Below are 25,254 nucleotides of genomic sequence, written 5' to 3'. Positions count from 1 at the left end.
AATGCTAGTCTCGTTGGATTTGCGATCTTGGTTTGCTCCTCGTCCGTCGCAGTCCGAAACAGAATTGTGGCGTCTGCAGTGTGGCAAAACACCACTTCAACGTAAACCATCTTTTTTGACGTACGGAGCTGATTGCCAAAATGGATCATAAAGCACAACGCGATTGAAGCACGCAGAATTTGAGGCAGATCGGTACGTGCCAATTGAACAAAGCGTTATACAATTCGAGACAAACAGGGGTTTTAGAGAGGAAAGCAGATACAAGAAAACAAGATAGGCATGGGTGCTGGTACAAAGAGTCACAAGGTTGTGGGCATAATGGTGAAACAAAGGAGTACGCATATGTTGTTGATTGTCCAATAGCGAGCCAAGAAAGGTAAAATCATCTCCATTCCCACCTTAAGTCAGGCAGGCAACCTCACTGTTCGTTCACGGGAAGTGATCACTCCTCATCGTCGTCCAGCGCAATGATGAATGCTGCACCCTGTCCAACTCCGGACCCGGCCAACGTATCACTCTTCTTACACTCATAGGTCATCTCCACACCGTCTTCGAGACCGTCCTGCAGATATAGATGCGCCCTACATCATGCGAACAGCGGTCAGCAACCATACGTAGCGAGAGAAAGATTGATCCAGCGAGAAATGATATTTACGAATTGTAATCCAATCCGAACGCATTGCAAGCGCTCTGCAGCACTTTCCCGACGTTATGTTTCCCCTTCACCTTGAACTTGGAGGACTGCTCGCCGGGAGGATACGAGATCGTGATGAGGAGCTTGTCTTCAGGTCCGGAGACGACAGTAGTTTGGCTGGACTCTGTTGGTGCTTGGGAAGTATCGTCGCGATCGGACGCATGACTGGAACTAGTCTGGGCGGGCTTGAACTTTGAGGTTGCAGGTTTGAAGAGGGATGCAGCGATGTGCTCGTCTGGATCGATAGCGCTTTAGTCAAACTACGAGGATGTGGCTTAAAACCGAAAAGGCAAACCTTCACGGTTGATGCGGGATGAAGGCTTCTTCTGAGAAACCGGCGTACGTCTAGGCGTCGCAGCTGTAGCAGAACCTCATCAGTATCAAGACACCAGCGGGACTAGGAATATAAACCGAACATTTTCTACCGGCATTCTCCTGATTATCCAGATCCCCATCATCCATGAACAAGTCCTCTGCGTTCTTCGCTACTCGCTTCGTCTCCCGCGGCGACATTACAAACTCATAAGTATCTGAGCTGCCCCTCCCCCCCGTCGACTCCGAGCCTTTAGTCCCTCTTCCACCATCGTCATCCGAGTCCGGAGATGTAGTCAAAGGGACGCGTGTCCTCGCAGTCTTGTTCGCCTTCGGAGAGAAAATGTCATTCACAGTCTCTTGTTGCGGGACAGTACGGTGGCCAACGGAGACCCTCGGCTTCCTCGCCGACGAGATACTATCGACGTAAACATCCGACGCAGGCCGTTCATTCTCGTCGTTCTCCTCTTCGTCATCCGAGAGGATCTGACGCTGGATCGGTGTTTTACCTTTACCTTTGACTGGAGACCGAACTGGAGGCTCGTTCTCGTCCTCGTCGTCTTCGAAATCATCAAGAGTTGCGTTCACTCTGTCGTCATCATCTTCGCCTGCGTCATCATTATCGTCTGGATTGAAGCCTCTGTGCGGTTGAAGTGTGTTACGCAAGGGGGCGGGGGATTTGCCAGCCAGTGGGGAGGTAGGAGGAAGGATAGGAGCGGCGTCGTTTTCTTGCGGGGTGCCGTGATATGTACGAGGATGAGGCTTGCGAGCTGATCCTGCAGGTATGCCGTGCTTGCTGGTAGAGAGCGAATGGGAGTATTCGGTCTCTTCAACGCGAACTTCAGTGAATGGGAGGAACGAGACTCTTCCTATCCAGATCGGGTCAAAGTCAACATACAAATGGACGAAAATAATAAAGAGGCTTGCCTTCGTCATGGACCCTTTGTCTATCACCTTTGATGCTGACAGTGACAGCACCAACGACAAGACGAATCGCAGCCCAAGCACCTCGCATGATCTTGACCGGCTGTCCCTGACAGATGTTCAAGTCACTTGTTTCGAAAATGAGGGTGGCGGCTTTAGGGAGAGAGAACGTGTCACGGCAGGTCTCTTCTAAATCCTATCAGTCGCGAACATTCAATTCGCGCCTGTTATTTTGAAAAGATAAAAAGAGGCTAACGCACTACAAATGTCTCGGGGACCTCGCTGAGGATGGCTTCGCCCTGATATTTCAACACCAGAACCTCTCCGGACTCGTTGACGGCGAAGTCCGCCCCGTTTGTGCCATTTCTGGGATGGAGTATGGATACTACACGCATGGATATGTTCCAGTGGTACCCTCAAGATTTATCAGATGACAAGATAGACAACAAGCTCAGGAGCGGTGGGTGGGGAGAGTTAAAGAACAACGTGGTTATGGTTGGAAAGCGGCGACGCGTCGCGAGAACGCCGCGCGGCGCTCGAATTGTCAATTGGGGATCCACGTGACCGTGATGTTGTGGCGCCGGCCCTTTCGAACCCGGGACGCCACTTGAATTCTGTTCATCCACATTCGTTCTGTTTTGTAGTGTCACGGTCATGGTGGTTATTGTCTTCGTGTCTCGTTTCTTTCTTTACCTCCAAATGCTTGCTTCCCTGACTTCTATATTGGGGAGTTTCCTAGGCTTTTGGTCTGGGTTCTGCAATATTCGCAGGGCGTCTTCCTCCGCATCTGCCGGGTACCGGATCAAGGATCCGGCATCGGTATGGAGACCTCGAAACTGACCAGTGACCATGGGCACACCTCAGCTACTCACACTTGGCTGCTAGTTCTGATTCGACACAACCTTTGAAGTGCTACGCTCTTTGTCTTCCTTCTGAGATACTAAGACAGCTATGAAGCTCAGCACAAGCTTGCGATCGAAGGGGCGCTTTCGGACGATTCGAGACAAGGTATCTTGTGGTCTCCTAGCATCGTCGTGCAGTCTGCTTGGCCCTGGACCTAACTTTCGTTTCGTAGGCCCGCAAGGTTTTTTTAAGGCCAAAACGGATACGTGGAGAATTGTATAAAGCTACGGAGCCAACTACCGCCAGGAGCCATCTCATGTCGCTTCCTCTAGAGCTCATTGAGCATATCTGTACTCGTGTACGTGTCTGCGCGCCAAGTTGTTTTTCAAATCTAATGAATTTGTTTGTAACGAATTATAGCTCCCTCATGAGGATCATGTCCACTTGTACCAAGTTTGCCGAGCACTTCATATGATTGTCGAGCCACTTCTGCTCGAGACGCTCTACCTGACCGTGGACATCGGACGTGTTCCTGAAGAACTCGATAATAGTCTCTCACGCATCGCATCCGGAGACAGTCCGACGTGTACATATACAAAACATCTCGTACTCCGGGCTTGGTATCATCCAACCGATATCAGCGCTAGGGCGGATGAGCATACATTTCCTCTACTCATTCAAGCTCTTCGTGCCCTGCGCTATGTCCACTCCGTCAGGTTAGTACACGTATCTATTCAGATCTGCTCATTTACCCATGTCGAACTCAATGAATTAATCTGCATACCTCTTGGCCGCACAGGTGGATTCTTCCGCATCGCATGTTCTCTGGCAGCATAGGAGATCCCATTATCGCTGAAGCGCTATCCACGACTTCAACCCTACGCACTCTCGCACTTGACGTGCAATACATGCCGACCTCCATCCCAATTGGTCACTTCCATCGCCTTCGACATATTGATATATCCATTGAGACTCATTACGCTCATTCGTCCGCCTTTGCCGAATCACTTATGGCATGTATAAAGAACAGTCCTACCCTCGAGGCCCTTGCTATTCGCATATCCCAGAGCTGGGGAGCATCCCGGTATGCGACGCTGCCGACATTCGGCGACCTTTTCGCAGACTATCCCCCGGAGTCCAACCCGATGCAGCTCAAAACCCTCGCACTCGTCGGCTTTCGCCCAACTCTGGACGCAAGGACTCTTCCAAATCTCCAGTTACTAGAGACGTTGACAATCGACTGTGTAGCTCCTCCTGCCTTCGTTCCCGAGGAATCCCTCGAGCGCTTGCATGAATGTTCCATCAAGCTGAGCGGCCTAGTCAGCAATCGCTTCGACGAAGGTAGTCTTCGATACCTCGTCTCTTATACTGGCCTTACGAAGCTCGTTCTGTCTGGACTTCGCGAGGACCCCTCCGATTCACACCTTCGTGTGCTGTTCTTTGAGAATGTGCTTCCGACACACGCTGGCACCCTTCAAGAACTCTCCCTCCAGGCATGTGATATTGCCTGGTCCTACAATACGAGCCATTGGAACGCAATTGCGCAGTGCTCGAACCTGACGAAATTGGGCTTATCCATGGCCGACACCAGGTGGCGTCGGAATGTGGTGTATGCTGGACCATTGACTCTTGGGGTCGTCACACCGTTCCGTGTGTTTCACGACGCGGATATGGTTGTGAGTTTTCTCAATTTTGTTTCTGCTGTTCTTTTCAATAAATTACTCACCGATATATTCGTCATCATGTAGGCTGATATTTTCAACGCTGCGACTTCCCTGCAGAGGTTGGAATCACTCACTTTGTTTCCGATGTTCGCCTGGTACAGCGGCAACATTGGGGCGCTGTTCATGATCACAGAACTTATTCATCCCAGTGCAGTCGCAAAAGACTTGGACTATCGTATTGAGAATATCCGTCGAGCCCGCTCCTTACAGTTTGCGGTCTCTGTAGGTACAATGTACACAAATCTGCAGTGGGATGATTGATGGGACCGTATGGCACAATACATGGTCTGGGCGCTCATGTTACATAGCATCAATGCTGAGACTTCATGGGCTCAAATAGTCTGAGTGTACATCATCGAGCCGATATTTGTCTCTTCACCCGGACCTCCTAGTCGAGGGTTGCCATCGTCGTACTTATATTCTTACACCGATTTGTTCAAAGTGGACGTTCTCTTCCAATTCTCTTCGTTCGAAATTACCACCATGACCTGGAAGCCCTGTTCGTGCAGCGTGCCCTTCATCTTGTGTGCCGAATCTACAGGGGTTGACCATACGGTCGTACATATACAGATGCTATAGCTCGGCAAGCAAGGTGAACTGGATGCGGCAGCAGGACCGATGCGATGGCGTAGCCACACATTCGGGTGCTCCTTTGATCTATTAATGGAATATATGTGGCGTCGTGGTTGGAAAAAGGTCATGACGATACAATATTGTTGTGGCAGCCATCTCTCTGACTTACGCCCACTACACTGATCGGGACTGCTAAGGATTTTGGATATGTGCTCCTACTCCAGTCCTGGACAATGCGATGTATGTGATTTTTGGATTTTGAGCGGTGACTGTGAAAAAGGATGATCCTGACTTGAGATGATCTCAGTTTTGCCATGCACGACCTCGCCTGAAGGATGATAGCACTGGTCAGTTCTCAGAGCGTAGCTGTATTCACCATTCATCTCTCACTTTGATGGTCTCTACACTCAAGGCATGTTTCATCCGTTCTGTGGCAAGACATGTGCCACTTTTGCGAAAGCACATGTAACCCCTCCGTCTGGTACAGAGCAGTACTGCCTCGTAAGTTATCTCTCAACGAGCCTTACTCTCGTGATGGTGCCGATATCTTATAACTCCCACAGTACTGCAATAGGAGACCGCGTTACAAAGAGCCTGGTAGTGGTATACTGCACCCTTTCTGTGGCAAGGGTTGTGCCACGATGGCCAAGAACGCTGGAGCAAACCTAACCGCTGGATCGCCTCCGTGAGCTGCATTTTCATCTCTATATCGCAAATTCTAACCAACAATATATTATACTTTGATGATAATAGTCCTGTCAATACTTCCTGCCTCCAATGCAGACGGCGAACGAAGCAGCCTGACTCCCATTATTGTTCAAGGACGTGCCACAATCAGGGGGAGTCTGCTGCTCCAGGTATTCTGGAAATCCCAGGAGACCATATCACCTTCCGTAGCGGTGAGTACTTCATCACTATGAGCATAATATAATCTCAAACACAGAGCCTCTGCTTTTTCCGTGTCAGTCGTGGACCAATTCATGAATTCATGGAAGCATGCCACATTGTGTCCATCTGTCAAACGAGTTTATCTCGTTGTCTCTACCAAGGTTAATTTACAGATTTACCGCCAGTACCTGTATGTTCATCCTCACCACGCGCATGTAATACTTCATCTTTATGAGCCATCCATGATACAGGGACGAAGTTGAAAGTCGAGGCCAGTTCAAAGCTAAGGGTAAGACTCCCGGTAACGAGAATCGGCGATGGCATGGGTATGTATTTTACATAGCACGCAATTTTGGCTCATCCTTGTTCCTTGCTGACCGTCCGTCTCGCTGAACCCGCAGAACCTTGAGAGCATGCAATCTCGGTGATGACCCAAGTTACACGGCTCTCTGTTACGGTGCAAACTGCAGTGTTTGTGGTATCATCAAATCGTCGTATGACATCCAGGCATACATGAAGGGTACCGGCTGGGGAAGGTGCGCCTGCCAAGGTTTTGCAGGAACTTCAGTATCTAATGCCCGCTATCATTCCGCCTGACGATCACATATAGATTTGGGAAAGGTATATATACCTCTGCAACATCGTCGAAGTCAGCCATCCTTTAAGCTCTTACTCTTGATCCCGACTGATTTCATACCTCAGGTCCGATGCATATGCTCGACGTGCGGGATCTACTCCTTCGCCGTACAAGGCGATGTTTCTCAACAAAGTCGTTGTTGGTAATGGATACAAGGTTAAGCACGACATGCCCTCATTTACGGCACCGCCGGCGGGCTATGACTCGGTGAGTATTTCTTCCTTGCATTGCTTGGCATCATTTTTGAACTTCGGTTTAACTCGGTACTACCATCAGGTTCTGGCAGAAGTTGGTGGAAGTTTGAACTATGACGAACTCGTTGTGTATACGGACAAGGCGATCCGTCCGTCGTACCTCGTTTTGTACGATGCCTAAATGCAGACTCCAAAGATCTTGGCTCCGGCTTTAGGTGAACTCTATCATCATGAAGGGCTAGTCGAATTGAGATTAATAGCCTGTGTTGCTCCTTACAGAAAGGTCTATGCGATGTTAGTAGACCTATTTCGACTACAACGGAGGCGACCCTCCTCGAGCAAAGCGAATCGATCGTGAATGGAAATATTGTAGCTATAAAGGTCACTCTGCCCGGATCTGCGTAAGCGTCGGGAGGGTAATGACGTGAACCGAACCGGTACACAAGTGCGTTTCGGGTGAGACTTACGAGGAAGAACAAAACCAAAGTGATCATTCGTGACATCGAAAACGAATTATCGAGGATACACTTCTGTATGTCAATAAGTAATAACTTGAACAATTATAACTTCAGCAGATTTGTGCTCGTACAGTTCTCCAATTCAGTGGCTCGTCTCCCAAGTTCACTATAATTAAGCACTCTTGAGGTTGACCCCGCCTGCCTCATCGTCGATCTTCATCAAATGATCCAACCCTGCTAGCTTGAACGCCTCTCTCACTCCCTGCCCCTCCTCCAACTTCTGTCTCCCATCGCTCTTCAAAAGGCCCATCGACTCCTTCACTCCCTTGATCGCGCCCTCAATGCCAATCGTGGGGAATATCATAATCCTAAATCCCAACTCTCTCGCCTCCTCAACAGTCATGTCCGGACTCACGCCCCCCGGAACCAAATTCATCAAACAAGGGACCCCCGCCTCTCCCCAAGCCTCCGTCCCCTTCTTCTCTCCCATGATCTCACAAACCTTCCTCCCCTCCTCCTTACTCAATATCCCCTCCAAGAAAACCGCATCCGCACCGGCGTCCACCGCAGCTTCCAACCTCTTGCACGCCTCTTCGAATCCAAGAGATTGACGAGCGTCCGTACGAGCGATGATGAGCATGTCGGAGCAGATACGGGTTCGTGCTTGAACGGCAGCGCGGATGCGGGAACAGTAGACTTCGGTAGGTACGATGAGTTTGCCGCCGAGGTGGCCGCAGCGTTTTTCTTGGGCTTGGTCTTCGATGTGCAGGGCTGCTACCCCTGCGCGGGCGTAGGCTTCTGCGGTGCGGGAGGCCATGATGGGACCACCATACCTACAAAAACGTGCGCCACAGTTCAGTACAACGGGTTTAGGATGATTGGTGGATCGGGAATATAGAAGATCGTAGTGGAGGAGTAAGGCTAACGTACCCAGTATCAGCATCAGCAATCAGAGGAACGGAACGATCAAGACCAGCCAACATGGCTGCGTTCTCATGCATATCGTTGAATGTAGCGATCCCGAGATCAGCCATACCGAGACGCGAGATAGATGTTCCAGCTCCGGTCTTTTCGAAATATAATCGCATAAGTTCGTCTTTGTTTCAAGAAAGTGGTGCGGAAGTAGGAGTATTGCATACCATGTACAAAGCCTCAAAGCCCATCGAAAGTGCAACTCTCGCTGTGAGGCCATCGTATACTCCTGGACACACGACAAGATGGCTCGGATCCTTCAGAAGTTGGCGCAGACGGGTAGCTCCTTCGGTGGCCATGACAGAAATTCAAGAGCAAGTATTGCAAGCAAGTGTTCAGCAAGTAGTCGTCGACTAATTTTCCAATAGTGGTCGGTGCCAGTGAGAAGTCATCCTCGAGGAGGTCAACCGAGCTTTATATCCCAGCCCTCGGCTTCCGTGCACACTTTATTCCGAAGCGGTTGAGTGAGAAAAGTCACAGCAAGCCATGTCTGAGGAGATGGTCATTTGTTCAACCTGGAGATGAGGTCGTCGGGGGCGTCATGCGCAACAAAGGTGAACCATCAAAAGGCAAGTCCGAATGAACCGACGAACGCACCGACGCCTTGTCGGGCTACATCGGCCGTGTGGCATGTGGCTCGCACGGTGACACTGGGGGTTCGTCGACGAAACAATAGCGATCTGTGCAAGTCTCGTCGGCCTCCGAGCTGAGAGCTGAATGCTCATATACAAGCACTTCGTGTTATTCGCAGCCAAACTGAGCACATGTATAAATACAAGTTCATCTCGAAGCTTCATATCCACTTTCTGCTTTCCCCTAGCATTAGTTCTCTTACAATGCCAACCAAATGCGAGACATATCCTGCTACATATCGCCCCATCTGCCTGGTTCACGATGAATAGGTTATCAAGGAAGCGTCAAAACCGTCTGCATGAACTGATCGTAGTTGATCTGGATCCATCCATCCCTATCGCTGTCCAGCTTGGCGAACGACTCGCTGATTTGCTTGATCACGACGCAGGCCCTGACGAATCGGTCGAAGGTAATACCAGGAGTGGCTCCGTAACCTGTGGTCACCCCGCTGGCTTTAACATCTTACCATCGTCAGTAAAGGTCCAGGTAGTAAGGGAGGAAAAGATAGAGGGGCCGCGGTGTGTCGGGAGGTGTAGTGGTGACGGTGTTCGCGACGGAGGTGACGGCGGCGACCACGGGGGGAGAATCGTGGGTGGGTGAGAATGGATGGGAAGATGGTAGAAGGCTTAGACTCACCGTATTTACGCTCAACGAGGGTGAGGAGGTGAGGCGAAAGGTTATAGCTGTGGACAAACACGTCTAAGTATGGAACAGGGTGCATATTGTGCATCATACTGACCCGAATTGCTGAAGGGCGTCCTGAAGCTCACGACCATCGATAGAACCAGAGTTGTCCCGATCGAAGTGTCGGAAGACGTTCTGCCAGTCTTTGATATACTTCCATAGGCCGGCAAACTGTGTGCAAGAAAGTCAGTGATGAGTAAGAAAACTAGTGATGTGAAGTGTACTGACCTCATTGAACCCGATCGTACCACTGCGGTCGGTGTCCTGTGCGTCCATTTAGGTGTAGTTTGCGTAACATAGACGAGGGATGACATACGAAGATGGACATGAGAAGCTTCACTGTGTCGAGGTCGAAAGCTGCAGCAATTCTATGTGTCAGCCATCAAGCCACAGAACGACGAATTTATTCCGAGAATGCCACTATAGCGGCCATTCGTAGAACCCCTAAGGATAGACCGGCTTGAAACAGACAAGCAGACAACTCTCCCAATGGCACCACACTATATTTGATAGAAATCAACTCACGCGTCCAGTCTCCATTGATAAGCGCCTTCTCTGTAGCACAAGAGCCCACAGTCCATCGTCAGCATCGATGGTCAAGTATCACCGCCAGTATTCAGCGACGGGACGAACCGAGCTCGTGAGCAGATATATGTCCAGATCGGTCCGTATCAACGGCAAGGAACCACGACCAAAGTCTGAACAATGAAACAAAAGGTAACGAGTTTTAATCTTTGTTTAAACGCGAATACTATGCATTGAGGCGTACTGGGGATCGGCTCCGGCAGGGGGACCTCCATGGCCCCCTGGTGGGGCGAACCCACCAGGTGTAGCCCCTCTCGCTCCATAGCCAGGGGGACCGCCAGGGGGACCACCAGGGGGAGGTGCGTATCCGCCGCCGTACTGCTATTTAATCGTCAATTCCTTTCAACGAAATCAGTTGACGCGCACTCACGTTGTAAGACATGTTCAGTGAGTGGTGGATGGCGTAAAGTTGGGGGTAAGGAAGAGATGCTCTGCGAAATTCTGAGGATACATCAGCTTTTATATCAATCTGGAGCACAGCGACGTTATAGGGTGGGTAATTGCTGTGTACAAGGGCTGTGGCGATTAAACAAAGACGCACAGGATCGCGAGATGAGGGCAAGAGTCAAGGACGGACAGGAATAGCACAGCATGATGTTCCGAGCCAAGGCTCGACGAAAGGGGTAATATCGGCGGCCCGGTTGCCGTTCGGTGCCTGTGTGCCTTCGGCAAACACCGAATTCTCCGCTCAAACTTGAGTTGTTTGATCATTGCCACAGTCCGCCTGCTCACGCAAAACGTTCCGAACTTCAACTCAATCCTGGCTGTAGATTCGATAGTCAGCGCATATCCTTGCTTATATTGAGAGCTTGCCAGACTGGTGAACGATATCTGTGGGGTTTAAACTTGTTCTCGGCTTTCAAGTTGGATCGACTGTCTAAGTCACTATCCGCTTGCGACAATGGTTTTTATAAGACTTCAATAGAGTATCTCCCAGATCCGGATACTGAACCTAGAGATTGACGTCTGTATTCAAGAGATCGAATACAGGCCGATGGGCTCTTTCGCGGCACATAACGGACCCGACCCCCAGACTTGAGATCCTCTCTCGCGACCTCTGACATCGTGGCCTCACGCCCCTCCCGTTTCCTTTTGGGTTTTATCTCTGTTATAGCCTGTTGTTTTCTGACGGATAGTTGGCCTTAAATCCTGGCGGGCCTACTATCTTTTCCTTAGCAAGTCTCCTGGCATCGCTCCATACCATTCATCAAGACCCCCCGCGGTCTGCCCGCCATCTCGCTCATAGCTCTTACTTGCTGGAACAGACATCGAGGGTTATCATGAATGATCCACGAGGTCGTCCTGGAAATCCGACTAATTATTGTGACGCTTCTGGCTCTTCTTGGTCTAGAGACAGCGGCGGGGTGATGATTGTTCAGTATGGCACGAGAAAGGTGCTCGTCGGTAGAGCTATCTCTATGCAAGTACGTTTTGAAACTCTTGTAGACATAATTCAACGGCTGACTCTTTGATCGGCTAATAGGATGTTTGTTCCCTTTGCGAAGATATCAACTCTCTGTCATGCAGCACTCGAGATCTCGATATCTGTGGCGGCGAAAGTATCCCCATCCATCCAAGTGCTTGGGATTGCGTTCGCGCCATTGTCGACGTGATCACCGTGCGCGCTCTTCACGAAGAAACTACAGGCAAAGAAGGTTGCGAAGACGATCTTGGTGCCTCCTTTCGTGACTTTCGCCCATCTTGTCTATGCTCATTGCGATCCCCGCCGCTGTTTGACTAGATAATGCTAGCTACTTCGAGAACTTGTCAAAGACTATGCCGACGTTATTCGGTCACGGAAGCTTCAACGGCCTCGCAGCCATGGGTACTGCTGTCCGCGACAACGACCTTGATGAAGTCGCCCAAGATTCGAAGTCCGACTTGGACATCTTCTGCACCGCTGAAGAGGGCTCAGATGCCTTGATTCAAGCTGAAATTCTTCCGGCGCACGACGGTGAGTCCTCAATATAACATTTATAGGGCCGAAAAATGGATTCTTATCCCAAGAATACCAGGAGGTGACCTTACGCCCGCTATCAATACTACAACCGCCACGTCATCTTCCTCTTCCGGTGATGATGACAATCCTGAATCTGAAGACAAACATGCAACCGTCCTCACCTCAGGTCTCAAACGATTCGACCCTACGGATCATGAAATCGATCATACGTCGTACAGCACAACTCACGAAATGAACCGGTCAAGCTTCCTCGCGACTTCTTCCTCCATTCGATCTCTTCGAGCTCTTTCCAAGAAACATTCCATTCCGACTTCGCAAGTCAAGTACGCTACAGTGACCGTCTCAGGTTCGAACAACTCGAACACTCTCGCGATCGCAACATTATCGTCTTCGCAAAATAGCCCTCAAATCTCGCGTTCTCAGTCGAACACATCTACGACCCGAGGAAGCAGACTGTTTTCGATGTTCGATATGAAGGAGAAACAGGAAACATCGCCACCCCGCCGCCAGCATTCGGCTCCTCAGGATAGAAACCACGTTCGCGTCGGAGGGGTGGAAGATGTTGTTCCCAAGGATGCTATGAAGAGGAACGAAAGTCAGACAGACAAGGACTCCGAGGAACGCGCAGACGACAACTTTGACAGTGATGGTAGCAGTATAGAAGGTAATTGTTTTCCCGACCACTTCCGATACTATGTGCTGACGAGGAATGGTGTATTAGAGGCAGAATCTCCCTCAAAGGTCGACGTCACAAGACATTCTTCGCGGAAGAAAGCCATCAGCCGTCCAGACTCAACCAAAGGGCTCAGTGAATTAGTGCTCGCCTTGTACTGTGAAATGAAGTTGACTTTTGAGTTCCACAGCCCAACCAATCGACCCAGCCAAGGCTTCTCCACTCCGAAGACGTGCGCTGGTCATGAAGGGAGAACGAGCACTACCAGAGTCAGGTTCGCCGATACATTCCTTTATTGTCGTGCTTATCCATTTTTACGCGTATCTTATCTTATTAGACGTTCTGACGGATCGCCCTGATTCTCCTGCTCGTCGCGCTTGCAACTCTCCAATCTCTGCCCGGGCCCGCTCCGCCAAGTCATCTCTCAAATTGAAGCGCCCCTCGATTCGGATCAGCAACGTGAACGAGCCCTCAACTTACCGTCCAGACTGGCGAAACCTCATCGTTTTCAAGGTCTCCCACGCCGCGAGTTGTCAAAGCCACATGTTCTCCATCGAGGCGAACGTAACCACCTTCGTTTGGCGAACGGTGGAGTTCGTATGCCAGCACTTCGAATTGGACAGTCAAGGGTAAGTTTCAATGTTCCGCAATGATTCTTTCCGGTTGTGTTTCAGCAATGGATACGTGTACTGATGCTTTCACCGCGGTCAGAGTTAGACTCTACAAGGAGGACGTCGACAGTTCTTCAGACGCAAAGGACGTGGAGGTACCTGTAATGAGGGAATGTAAGATGGATGAGACAATGACGGACGTCGGTACCTCGGATGGCTCGAAGTTCGAGATCATCTTCTGTGAAGATTGAGCTGTAGGAAAGGCTGGTCTCTTTTTTTGATAGTGGAGTGATGGCAGATAGAGAATGGACGGAGACTGGAGTCTTCTTGAGTATGACCAGCTTTGTTGTAGCTTTAAGATGGATCAATACCCCTTCTGAAATATGTCGGGTGCATCTCGCGCCGCTGGCAGGTCCACAGTGGAAACTGAAGCTTCGTGCTGAAATCCGTCTTGTCAAAGCTTGTGTGGCCCAAGTGTGGCCCTGAACACTGTGGCGTAGGCAAGAACGGAGCTGACAAAGACACGCGTCTTTGTTATCTTCAAATTCCAACGACCACGTCGCGTCCGAATCGCATCCGAGTCGCGTCCCCATTCTACGTACATCTTTCACTTGGTCGACGTCCCAAGCCCAGTTCTGCCATATCTCGCTAATTTCGGACCCCAAGGTGAGCTCATCGCATTTTTTTCTACCTCTGGGCAACCAAGTAAAGTCATACGCGGTGGCTTGACTTTGACTGGTAGAAAACACGCAGACAATTGAAGGTCAATTGTCCCTGTGAGTTGTTGATCACCCCGTCGCGGGGCTGTTGGTGGCAGGAAGAAGGGCACAAGGCTTACTGATTTGTGCTGTTGCAGCTGGACTCCAAACTTGGCGACGACATGCAGGCACAAGAGACGTCGAAAGTGACAGCGGCCACGGAAGACGATCGAAACGAGACTCATGTTGAGGACGACATGCGGGACGATGAAGGAGAGAATAATAAGCTAGGCGAGTACGGGGAGGAAAAGGACAGCGAAGTCAACGAGGCAGAGGAGGACGGCGAAGACGAGGAGGAAGAGGACGCGCAATCCGAAGAGCTTGTCGAAGAGCTCACCAATCCCATCAAGGTCTTTAATTTTGCATATACCGTCGGTTATAATGCTAAGCTTGACTTGTATAGGAGGAGCTTCAAGACTTGCTCGACTCTTCCTTTGCGGTCGAAGGAACCTTTGCCTCCGTCAACTCGTGGAGTGCGACTCCTCAGCCTACTATCAACGTTGACGGCTTTGGTGCAGTTGGGCTCCCTCTCAGCATCCCTGAGGCTCAGCGCCTTTGTAAAGCAATGAACCGCGCACCATTTGGCAAAGGCGAACGAACCGTAGTAGACGTCGAGGTGCGAGATACATGGGAGCTAGACCCCAGCCACGTAACCTTCGATAATCCGAGATGGGACCAGTGGCTAATGAAGGAGGTAGTGCCCAGAGTCTGCTCTGATCTGGGTACGACGAACAAGACGATTCCAAGGCTTGAGTTCTATAAAATGTTGCTCTATGAAACAGGCTCTCAGTAAGCAGTCTTTCCGAATTCTTTCCGTCGCGCGATGTTGACTTATCGTCTCTTCAATAGCTTTCTTCCTCATCAAGAGTATGCACTAGCTCTTACTCCTATGGTCATTTGCTGACTATATTCTCACTTTATAGCACGGAAAAATCTCCAGGGATGTTCGCCACGATTGTCATCATCCTTCCGTCCCAATTCGCTGGTGGTCAAGTCCGTGTGTCTCACGGTAAACAGTCTAAAGTATTCGACTTCGCCTCCGCCAGCTTGACGGACACCACAGTCCTTTCTTGGTACACGGACGTCGTCCACGAGGTCAAACCCGTCACTTCGGGCTATCGTTTCGCATTATCGTACAATCTTATTCATACTCCAGCCTCCAAATCTCAAGGTGGAGACGCCGTTTCATCGCTTCCTCCAACAATACCCGAACTCGACGGTCCCATGGAACAACTGGAGCGCATACTGAAGGCGTGGAAATCTGCTGATGCGCATGGACTCGATCCTGTCACCGAGGAGCCACCTCCAGTGAAGCTTGCGTATATTTTAGATCACGAGTACTCGCATGCGAACCTATCCTTCGACAAGCTAAAGGGTCTTGACGCCGCGCGCGTCCTCAACCTTCGTGATGTCTGCGCTCGAGTTGGTTTCAGGGTTGGGCTTGGAAGTTTGCATTGCACACGATCCGGAGTGTCGGATGATGACATGGGATATTACGAGCGTCGGCATTGGCACGATGAGGATGACGAAGACGAAGACGAGTGTATGGGCGGAGGGTATTCCATGGCTGAAGTTAACTACACCACAATTACAGTACAGCTCATCGCTGGACCAAACGGCGAATCGCTAGGAACAAAAGAGCATCTGAGCGAAGAGGAGCTCATGATCGACGAGGACTACTGGGAAAATGTAGGCCCTGATGATGAAGATTATGAAGGATATCAGGGTAACGTGAGTGATTTTACACTGCAACAGAGCACACTTTTCGCTTTTCGCCACTGACAGCCTCACTGATATGTTAGGGAGCTGGTTCACTCGAATATTGTGAGCATATGTCTACCTTTTGTGGTACTTTTTTAATCATAAAATCTAGTCTATCATCGGTCTGTCGCCCTCATCTGGCCCGACACCAAGAATACAAGCGTCATCGCTTCGCTCGGCGGCAGTAAAGTAGCGATTACGGCGTTGACCTCCTCTTCGTCCCTCGTGCCAACAAAGGAAGAGCTCGATTTTGTCGAAATTGCTGCGACGGTGGGCTCTGCAGCAGCAGGACAGCTCATCGCCGATTCCGCTGTTCGTTGGAAAGATCCTGTTATATGGACCAAGGCCGTCGACTCGTGCCGGGCGGGGAGCGATATCGCAGTTTTTGGTACTAACCGGCTCGTACAAGCGTGCCAGACCTTTGCGTGGGCTGACGTTATGCCTGTGTATGTTCACCCTATTACTTCTCATCTTTTGTCTACTATGGTCTTTGTCACTGACGACGCGTGGACGGATAGGATGGAAAATGTGATCTCAAATACGACTTCGACGTCTGAACGCCTGAGCTTCGTGGAGTCACTGGAGACTCACTTTGCCCACGAAGTATCAACCCAGCCTCTTCCTCGTCCGCCAAGCATTTGGTTCAATAATAAACGGACGCAGATCCTCGGTTCTCTGCGGAAAGTTGAAGAAAAGGACATATCTTTCATGGTCTCAGCTGCGACCACGTTAGGGGGACTGGCACACGTGAAAGAGCTGTAAGGCTGATCTCAAACCACTGTTCCCCTCCAAGCACCATCACCCTTGCTTATGGATATTCAGTGTCTTTCCCCAGCTTATGGCCCTCAATCTTAAATCAGATTGGTGGCGCAAGTTCATCCGTTACCTGGTCGAACGAAAGCGTACCCAAGACGATGGTCAATTAGAAGGATGCACAGCAGCGTTGTATGGAGCTGCCGTACCTGTGTCCGTCTAGTTCTCATATCTTGCTTTTCTATGCCTTTCTAGTAGACTTATCCATCTTGCACTCCTCTAGGTTTGAGAAGGCACTCGCAGCTACGGGATCCTTCCAGAAGCGCTTCACCTTTATAGATCATCTTGACGGTCTGATACGCGGTAGTGCTCAATGGGCGGAATGGTGTGAGAAAAGACGCGAGTGGGCTGTTCAGACTCTCCAGGCGCCAGCGGAAGAGGATGTGCCTATCTTGCTGAAGCTCATAAAACGTGACAGTGGGCTTCTGCAAGGACGGTCAGTTCTTCAGGTGATCATCTTTCTCGGATCGCTTACGTGTTTATACATGTCGCAGCGTTCTTCCCAAGCTCAAGGATCACGTATCTGTCAGCTTTTGGCTGGCATTCCTGAAAGGTCTCGTTTCAGAATCGAAATCGGAGAACAATGCTTTGCCCAGCGATTGGACACAGTCGGTCCGTGATGCATTTACAGGACCGTAAGTGCTCATGCATTCCTTACGGGATAGTAGAAACCTTACTCTCAACCCCTCAAACGTAGCTTTTCACGCATCCTCGGTCAATATAGAACGAACCAGCAAATCTTGGATACCCTGAACACGTTCGGCCACACTCTTCATGGACAGCCTGACTTATACGGCGTCGTCTCCGGTCATAGGAAGTTAGCACTGGAATCGTTGAAGCATCCAGCAGTGGGCGAAGCCGCTCTATTGGCTAAAGAGGTTCAGCGCAAACCGACCCTCGGGCCGTCGATGTAAGGGCATAATCACAGTATTTTTTGCCGCACAGTTAAAGTCTAATCACTTTCTCAGTATTTTGCCTCAGCTCCGTACATTCGCCTGCGGTTTGGATTTCTGGAAATCGTTCATTCGTGCCGTTCACTCCCACACCGCCGCGATCACTGAGCATCGGTGGACTTCAGATCAACTAACCGCATTCCTGAAGGACCTTGTCGAAACTTCCATCTCCCAGACCCGCGTTGACGCGATCAAACCTCAAGCCCCTGTCAATGTCTACAACTACGGCGTGTATCCGAGGTCAACGCTTCACTATCCAACAGCGCCAAGGACGCCCCCTTTGTTCAACGATGTCAATGACATTCTCTCCCTTTGCATCGAGACGAATAACACCGCCTCTGCCCTTCACATCCTGAAAAAGGTTCTCGCTGTCACCACCAACGAAGAATCTATCACGACCACCTTAGTTCCTCTGTTCCCCATTGTCGTATCATTCCTCAAGTCGCATAATCTTTCCCGTGACACCTACCCCTTCGACTACTTCTTCCGAGAAGGCGTCAAAACCTTCACGGCGTACTTCATAAAACCCAAACCGTCCCCATCCAGAGCCGAGTGGAGAGGCGGGGGTTCAACATGCTCTTGTAGCGACTGTCGCGAGGTCGGGAAACTTCTTCGAGGGTCAGGAAGTCAGGTCACATGGCATGCAGCTCTTGCAAGGAGAAAGCATGCTGAAGACAGGCTACGCGGCCAGCCCGGACTGGCCTTTGAGACGGTCAAGGGCCCTTCGCCTCACGGGCTCAGAATCACGAAGTCTGCAGTCTTCACCGAGGTCGCGGTATGGAAGGACAGAAACCGAACTGCTATGACGTTGCTTCAGAGCGTAGGGAGCGAGGCGATACTGAAGAAAATTTGGGCTTCGGAGGATGGTGGGTTGGCAAAGATGCTGGCGGCGATTTCTGGGGACACGCATATATCCAAGAAGGAGCTCGGCATCAACCGCCCGAGCCAAGCGCATCCCACTTCGATGGCAGCGTCGTCAGGTCCGCAACCCAGTACGTCTTCTACGAGCACTACATCACGACCTGCGGCAAGCTCTGTCAGCCACACCAAACGACACATCCCACTGCCAATCGTACCTCACCGTCCGGCAGGGTCTTCCAGCACTAAAGAACACACACGGCCAGGCATGGGCTCGTCTCTCGCATCAGAGGCACCTATCACCGGCTCTTCAAACGGTGGTGCTGTAGCCTCCGGTTCACGATCTATTCCTCAGAAGCGCAAAGCGTACGGTCCAGTGGATATTGACCTCACACTATCAGATTCTGACTGACCGGGAGAGGCCTCAGCTCTCGCAATGATTTCGACTTCATTCACCCATCTTGATCAACGTTCTCCAAAGTACCATACGTGCAATGCGCTAATTTGATGCTGGTTTCGCTCATTCTTTTCGATGTAATTCCTCCAGCGAAGCTGACAGACGTTCCCTGGTGTTGTATCTTAAGGTTAAGTTCAGCGTCTTACACGACGTTTGTCCTCCTTTCTTTCGGTGTACTGATTGGCCCTTCTTTGCCATAATACACGCGGTGTGGGAGACCTTCCGATGCTTTGTGGTTCTAAAAGAACCTTTGGACGACTTAACATGTGACAGGACTCGCCATGAACTACCTCTTCCAGTTCTCGTGCAGCTGTGATACTTTCTTCGAGTCCATTCGCAGGCGTCAATATCATTGTCTTCATTCTAAATTCGGTATCGTCCGGTGGGAAATGACACGAGAAGCCCGAGTGCGTCAAATAAGCAAGGTCAATAGGGCCTTACCTTCCCTGACTTTGCTATGCGAAATTGTCCCTCCATATGGCGGTACGCATTCACATCGCCCACGACGTCGGCTGTCTCTTTCATCACCCCGAGAGCGAAGATGAAGAGTATGTCATAGCCTCTCAGCTCGAAGCTGTTTATTTCCAACTCGCCCTCGATGTGCTCTCCTCCGACTCGCCCTTACTCTCGCCATTGGATGAAGTACAGGCGTATACCATCATCGGGACGTATCTTCATCTAAAACGCCATTTTAACGACGGATGGGGTATGTTGAGTAAGGCGAACGAGGTCGTCCTGAAGTACGGGATGCATATCACAATTCCTCCAAGCCCTTCGGCCGTGGCTTCGGCAAGTTCTATCAGAGGGAGGGACATCGCGCACATGTATGGACATCTGATGGCCTCGGACGACGCAGATGAAGAGAGCTCGATTTTGTGTCATTTGTTGGGTATACAGCTGGTGTCGGATATGATGTTGGAGATGCCTGTGGGGGTTGTTCCGTGGTTGGAGGACGAGCTTGGGGGGTTGACGGTGAGTTGCAGTTAGTACGCATACTTATCTCGATCTGTCGTCCCAGTCGCAGTTCATTGACAGAGAAATGTTTGTGGGACAGAGAATGGATCCGCCTCTGGATCCCACGAATATTATTATAATGCGGACGATTGGTATTCGACTGTTGCACGAAACGAGAACATTCATCTCGCAATGGGCCCAAATTGCTCAATCGGCTCCAACTCCAGGTCTGACCCTCATTCTTTTTCTTCACCTTCGTCTCCGCTGTGCCGTCATTGTATTATCGCTGACACCTTGATTTGCCTTATAATAAACACTAGGATGCCCTCCCCTCTGGTACCCCACCTACACCTCCCTAATCCTGCGCATATATGACTACATAACTCGCACCAAACTAAGCACCACACACTTCTCCCTCATCCTTTCTAACCGTGTCGGCGTGCTCTCAATGCAGACGAGCACCCTCCTCGGCCTGACGGGCCTCATCAACATGCATAGTATGCTCGCGAATGCGTTTCCAGAAGTCAGAGCGGGCGCAAGGGAGCAGGCGGTCAGTGCGGCCGTGGATATCGCGAGCATTTCGGAGGGGTTTGGGCAGGGTGATTATGAATATTTGGATGGAACACTTTCTGTACGTCCTATCCTTTCAGAATTCACTGGTTCGTTATATTACGCGCCGCCTTGGTCCCACGGCATTTATGTTTTCATGGCGTTAAAGACCTTAGACGATTGTGGTCTGATGAGATTATTGATTGATCGGAAAAACAAAAACAGCTCGTGTGGAACGTCGCCCTCGAGGTCCTCGAACAGGAACGAATCCGCGTGTCAGTCCTCTCCGCTCACCACAACCGTACCGGTAGCCACCAAAACCCATCCACATCATCGAACTCATGGCTGCCTACTCGTACTAGTAATACTCTTGTCGGACTGGGACTGGGAGTCCATGCACCGAACCTCCCCGCGCTGTGTGCGTTGCTTAGGCAGTGTATGCGGAGGATTAGAGGTACGCCGCCGTTTGTGTATCACTATATCCTGGGCAGAGTAGGTATGGAGGAGGAGGAGGAGAAGGAGGGGATGGTGATGGTAGCTAGAGACGAGGATGATTGGTATGCATCAGTTGCGATGCAGTAGAACTGTGGCCCATATGATCAGGCCTAGGCATAGAGGCAGCCTAAGGGAGATAGGACTCTGATTCTACAATTCAGTATCTTAGACCGTCTAGATCCCGTAGGTACTGTGTGTTTCGTGATGTACACAAAAGTATTCTAGTGGGTTGCTCGTGAAGATCTTGTGAAACACGATAAAACGTCGTGGGAACGGTGATCCTGTGGCACTTCCATGTACCCGCCTTTTCTTCTTGTGTCTGCCTTGTTCACCCTGACGACACTCACAAAACTACCCACTTGATAGTCATATTGATATCCACATTCATACACACTTCGCCGCTAATCAGAGTTCCAGAACACGAAAAGGTATATATACATCCAATACTATATATTACATTCTCTTTCAAAGAAACACGGGGCAAACAGTAGAACGAGAACCGAAAACAATAACGAATTTGACGGAACTTGACGTGGACTCGGACAGATTTGGGCTCGGAATTGAACACGAGTAAAGTTGACTTTAGATGAGAAGAAAAGAAAGAACGAGGTTGAAAGAAGGGTGAAAGGGCTCCGGAGGAAAGAACCAAGGTAGGAAGAAGGGAAGAGGTAGGAAAAACGAGAAAAAGCAGTAAAGCCAAGAAAAAGAAGGTCTGAATCGTCGGTGTGCGTACTACTATATATTTGCTCCTAGAATGGCGGGTGACATGAGAAAATCGATAGCGAGGGCGAGAGCTCAATGGGAGGCGGGGGTATGGGAGGCGGGGGTTTAGGTTTAGCACATTCAAGAAAAGATTGAGTTGAATGAGCTGAAGGGAATTTGAATGCGAGAAAGAGGGGAGCGGAAAGAGAAACGAGAGTAGACGATTCGAAGAGGTTCAAAAGAGGGATGACGGTCACGGTGACGATGAGAGGGAGAGAAGAAGGGCAAGGGCCGGTAGCGGCTGCTCGCTGCAAAGTTGAATACAATGCTTCATATTTGAATGGAGGGATATGAAGGAGAAACGCGGTGGGTGGGTGGATAGGCAGGCAGGTAGTAGTCAAAAAGAGATAGCAAGAGATATATCCAGTATAAAGATCATCCTCCCCCAACCAACACCAACCTCCTCCATCCAATATCACACAAAACACCGCCACCCCTACCACTATCGGATCAGTCTCCCATAATCCAACCGACTCTCCCTCCTCCTCTCCCTCTCCCTATCCTCCCTCTTCGGAAACGCGTTCCAGAACCTCAACGTCTCGTCCCCCGCCCCCGTCACGATCGTCTCCCCGTCCGGACTCATCGCGAGATATAAAACACGCGAGGTATGCCCCGTGAGCGAGGCGACCATGTCGAGCGAGGGGTATTTCCAGATGCATATTTGGTTTTGGGCGGTGGTGGAGGAGAAACCGTGTGTGGAGACGAGCTCGTGCGAGGTTAGGGACCAGGTTAGGTTGCAGACCTGTTTGTTTGGGGGGGGAGGAAGGTCAGTTCAGGATATATGCGTTCGAGGTGGAAGTGAATATATGCGCGAAAAGAGAACAAAAAACGCACCTGCGACCCGGTATCCAGCTCACTAAGCTTATTCCCATAAAGCACATTCCAAAACCTAATATGCTTATCCTGCGTGCCGCCCCCCGTCGCCAACACCCCCGCCACATGCGGATCCCAAGCCAAAGCCTTCACCGCCGCCGTATGATCATGGAACTTCCACAACGGCGTGTCCCCGATGCCGCCCTCCGCCCCAGGCACACTCGCCTCCGCACCCACACTCACTGTCCCCTGCCCTTGTCCTTGCCCTCCTCCTCCTCCCATTCCTCCCGCACCTATACTGCTCCCCGCCCCTCCCCGCGCCATACTCCCGTTCCCATTCCCCGCGCCGCCCCCACCTCCGCCGAGCCCCGGTCTCCTCGACCCCCTCAAATCCCAAATACACACCTTATTATCGTTCCCGCCACTCGCCAACATCCCACTCGGCACCCCGCCCATCCCCTCCCCGTTCCACCTCAAACCACACACCTCCTGCCTATGCCCCGGACTCTTCTTAAACGGCTTGAGCGTCTGCTCCCTCACGTCCCGATGCTGAATCATCCTATCTCTACTCCCGCTGCTGAGTACGTGCTGGTTCCACGCTAAGGCTCCGATCCGCAATGCGTGCGCGGCGGGGTACGAACGCACGAGTTGGAGCGTGACCGCGTCGTAGATGTGTAGTTTTCCAGAGATCGTGCCCACGGCCAACGTCGACCCTTTCTGCACCCACGCGACGGACGACACCGTATCGCTCGTGCTCGACAAATCACACAACTTCGACACCGCGGCCGTATGCGCCGTCCACAAATACACCGAACTGCCCAGACCAACACCCAGAACATTCGTGGAACTCCAATCCACAACATTCACGTAGAAATCGTCCGCCAGCTCGGGCGCATCGAGCACGCGATACGGCGTCTTGCACACGTTGCGTAATTGCCTCCGTGGCGATTCGAGTATCTGGCGCGATTCGGCGCGCACGGGGGACATGGAGTAGGCTTCGTCGGTGGGGGTGTCGAGACGGCGGGTGGGCGAGGTGTTGGAGGTGGAGGCGGCGGCGGCGGAGGGGGAGTGGTAGGCGAAGAGGCGGCGACGGGGGGTCGTGGGTGTGCCGGTGGTGCCGTTGGCATTGGTGGCGGAGTTGTTGGAGTTGTTGGTGGTGGCGGGGGGACGGGTGGGCGAGGAGGGGCGGTGTGGGGAGGGAGGGGTGACTTCGGCGTGGAGAATCGTGTTGAAGAGCGCGTTCGCTTGTTCTAAGTGTACGGAGGGGAAGTCAGTAGCTGTGCTATATTTAGGAGGCGAACAAGCGAGAGAGCGAAAAAGAAAAAGGTGCATATATGCTCGACATGAAAACATAAGGTTGGTATAAGCGCTGGAGCGCCACTGTGGCGTATTCAGGGGCTGACAGTTCGCAGAGAGCAGTAGTCGTAACAGCCCACAGGCCGCCATACTGAGGTTGACCATCTACCATAACACTCGACCAGAAACGCAAAAACGCCAGAAACAAACCACTGCGCCGCGAATATCTCGCCAGCTAACCGCCGACTGAGCATACCAATCATCGATACAACGCCCGTCCAAACCCCCCACACGCAAGATAAACGAAACTTAAAGACTCCACACGTACAGACCCCCTATCTCCATCTCGCGGGGTCCAATCACAACCGCAGTCACATCGTCCAAGAACGAGAGCAAGACGCATTTTCGTGTGCGAGCTGTCATGCTCATACTGCGCGTGATATCGTGTCCCGTCTTCATATGTGTACATGTACATGCAGGGGCACAACAGCCGTTGTGCGAGGAACTGGACTGGATCCAGAGTGGACGGTGGAGTGTGTAAGAGCAGACCACAACCATAACCACAACCACAACCACGGCCACGGCCACGGCTACGAACAAACGACAGGACGCAAACCGGCCCCAATCGCAACGCCCATAAGCCCCTATCTTGTCACCTCAAAGACGGAGAGACGGAGGGAAAGAGACCGCACAATGGGCAAGGCGACGCGTCGAATAAAACGCGCTCATCAAGCACCGATCAGTCCGCCACGGACATGACCATACACACCAAGGTGCATAACACCCATGAAAATCGAGAACTAAGTCCTAAGTCGTGACACGAGAAAAACAAATCCGACGCGACACCCCCGCACCCGCGACACGCGAAAGAAGAACCCCACCGCTCCCGCCGCCGACGGGACACGAGGGGCGCGATGATCGGGAAATCGAAATCGATATCGCAATCGGGGGAATCACAATAAACGAAGCCACGCGTGCAGCACGTCAGCACGTCGCGCGATTCGTTGACGCGTCCCTCCTGAGTCCTGAGCCTCACCCTCGTTGACACGTCCTCACAGGCCTCGCTGTTTACGCGTGGGGTGTCTCAACTTACGCGTTAAGGATGTTGTGACTCGACGCTCGACGCGTCGTGTCGTGTCAGGAAGGGGGAGGGGCATGGAGGAAGGAGGAAGGAGACGCGTCGCGTCGTACGTCTCAAATTGACGCGTTTTCGTGCGCGTTCTTCATCTACGAACGAACGAACGAACGAACGAACGCGTCGCCATCGCGAAGATAACGCGTACAGCCCTCCCCAAGGAACGCGACACGCAAAAACACGCCCCAAAGCGCGTCATCGGACCCCCCAAACTCTCGCAAATCGCAGCCAAAAAGGAGACTCGCAAGGCAAGAGAGAGAAGGAAGAGAGGAGAGAAAAAGCTCA

At 51.3% G+C, this 25,254-nt stretch overlaps 8 protein-coding genes across 8 annotated transcripts; 4 read left to right on the top strand and 4 right to left on the bottom strand.

Annotated features, from left to right (window-relative positions):
• Window positions 1-442: 442 nt before the first annotated feature.
• STEHIDRAFT_172513 (uncharacterized protein) lies at window positions 443-2,391 on the bottom strand (the record flags this gene model as incomplete). The annotated part of the gene is made up of 6 exons (XM_007310226.1): window positions 2,191-2,391; window positions 1,934-2,126; window positions 1,111-1,875; window positions 990-1,052; window positions 656-929; window positions 443-581 (listed from the first exon to the last, which is right to left on the bottom strand). The coding sequence occupies exons 1-6, from the start codon at window positions 2,323-2,325 to the stop codon at window positions 443-445; spliced, it is 1,569 nt and encodes a 522-aa protein (XP_007310288.1). The 5' UTR covers window positions 2,326-2,391.
• A 406-nt stretch (window positions 2,392-2,797) lies between these two features.
• On the top strand, window positions 2,798-4,736 carry STEHIDRAFT_150480 (uncharacterized protein; the record flags this gene model as incomplete). The annotated part of the gene is made up of 5 exons (XM_007310225.1): window positions 2,798-2,938; window positions 3,006-3,131; window positions 3,194-3,489; window positions 3,573-4,449; window positions 4,522-4,736. Coding segments are annotated over exons 1-5 (1,569 nt in total), but the record flags the coding sequence as incomplete, so codon positions are not given.
• Window positions 4,737-5,377: 641 nt separating this feature from the next.
• STEHIDRAFT_172512 (ADP-ribosylation) lies at window positions 5,378-7,341 on the top strand. Its single transcript, XM_007310224.1, has 11 exons — window positions 5,378-5,417; window positions 5,483-5,571; window positions 5,634-5,755; window positions 5,824-5,969; window positions 6,037-6,148; window positions 6,210-6,284; window positions 6,360-6,494; window positions 6,569-6,607; window positions 6,661-6,802; window positions 6,872-7,004; window positions 7,069-7,341. Exons 2-10 carry the CDS (start codon window positions 5,485-5,487, stop codon window positions 6,968-6,970), a joined length of 957 nt encoding a protein of 318 aa, XP_007310286.1. The 5' UTR covers window positions 5,378-5,417; window positions 5,483-5,484; the 3' UTR covers window positions 6,971-7,004; window positions 7,069-7,341.
• Window positions 7,342-7,419: 78 nt separating this feature from the next.
• Window positions 7,420-8,597, bottom strand: STEHIDRAFT_105233 (Phosphoenolpyruvate/pyruvate domain-containing protein; the record flags this gene model as incomplete). The annotated part of the gene is made up of 3 exons (XM_007310223.1): window positions 8,387-8,597; window positions 8,178-8,314; window positions 7,420-8,080 (listed from the first exon to the last, which is right to left on the bottom strand). The coding sequence occupies exons 1-3, from the start codon at window positions 8,516-8,518 to the stop codon at window positions 7,420-7,422; spliced, it is 930 nt and encodes a 309-aa protein (XP_007310285.1). The 5' UTR covers window positions 8,519-8,597.
• Window positions 8,598-8,938: 341 nt separating this feature from the next.
• Window positions 8,939-10,561, bottom strand: STEHIDRAFT_125800 (EF-hand). The gene is made up of 9 exons (XM_007310222.1): window positions 10,492-10,561; window positions 10,306-10,439; window positions 10,170-10,234; window positions 10,062-10,091; window positions 9,853-9,893; window positions 9,765-9,800; window positions 9,592-9,707; window positions 9,489-9,535; window positions 8,939-9,313 (listed from the first exon to the last, which is right to left on the bottom strand). Exons 1-9 carry the CDS (start codon window positions 10,501-10,503, stop codon window positions 9,126-9,128), a joined length of 669 nt encoding a protein of 222 aa, XP_007310284.1. The 5' UTR covers window positions 10,504-10,561; the 3' UTR covers window positions 8,939-9,125.
• A 3,426-nt stretch (window positions 10,562-13,987) lies between these two features.
• STEHIDRAFT_87139 (uncharacterized protein) lies at window positions 13,988-18,934 on the top strand. Its single transcript, XM_007310221.1, has 14 exons — window positions 13,988-14,031; window positions 14,108-14,141; window positions 14,222-14,473; window positions 14,527-14,912; window positions 14,973-14,990; window positions 15,047-15,854; window positions 15,926-15,947; window positions 15,997-16,330; window positions 16,403-16,642; window positions 16,707-16,850; window positions 16,921-17,133; window positions 17,192-17,332; window positions 17,395-17,607; window positions 17,666-18,934. The coding sequence occupies exons 3-14, from the start codon at window positions 14,246-14,248 to the stop codon at window positions 18,918-18,920; spliced, it is 4,002 nt and encodes a 1,333-aa protein (XP_007310283.1). The 5' UTR covers window positions 13,988-14,031; window positions 14,108-14,141; window positions 14,222-14,245; the 3' UTR covers window positions 18,921-18,934.
• A 508-nt stretch (window positions 18,935-19,442) lies between these two features.
• STEHIDRAFT_162584 (uncharacterized protein) lies at window positions 19,443-21,050 on the top strand (the record flags this gene model as incomplete). Its single annotated transcript, XM_007310220.1, has 5 exons — window positions 19,443-19,937; window positions 19,984-20,146; window positions 20,240-20,550; window positions 20,694-20,886; window positions 20,965-21,050. 5 exons carry the CDS (start codon window positions 19,443-19,445, stop codon window positions 21,048-21,050), a joined length of 1,248 nt encoding a protein of 415 aa, XP_007310282.1.
• A 1,117-nt stretch (window positions 21,051-22,167) lies between these two features.
• STEHIDRAFT_67451 (WD40 repeat-like protein) lies at window positions 22,168-23,525 on the bottom strand (the record flags this gene model as incomplete). The annotated part of the gene is made up of 3 exons (XM_007309925.1): window positions 22,168-22,467; window positions 22,560-22,798; window positions 22,895-23,525. 3 exons carry the CDS (start codon window positions 23,523-23,525, stop codon window positions 22,168-22,170), a joined length of 1,170 nt encoding a protein of 389 aa, XP_007309987.1.
• Window positions 23,526-25,254: the final 1,729 nt, after the last annotated feature.

Source organism: Stereum hirsutum (assembly GCF_000264905.1).
Source record: "Stereum hirsutum FP-91666 SS1 unplaced genomic scaffold STEHIscaffold_19, whole genome shotgun sequence".
Classification (NCBI taxonomy): Eukaryota; Fungi; Basidiomycota; class Agaricomycetes; order Russulales; family Stereaceae; genus Stereum; species Stereum hirsutum.
This window is presented reverse-complemented; position numbering and strand designations above follow the sequence as displayed.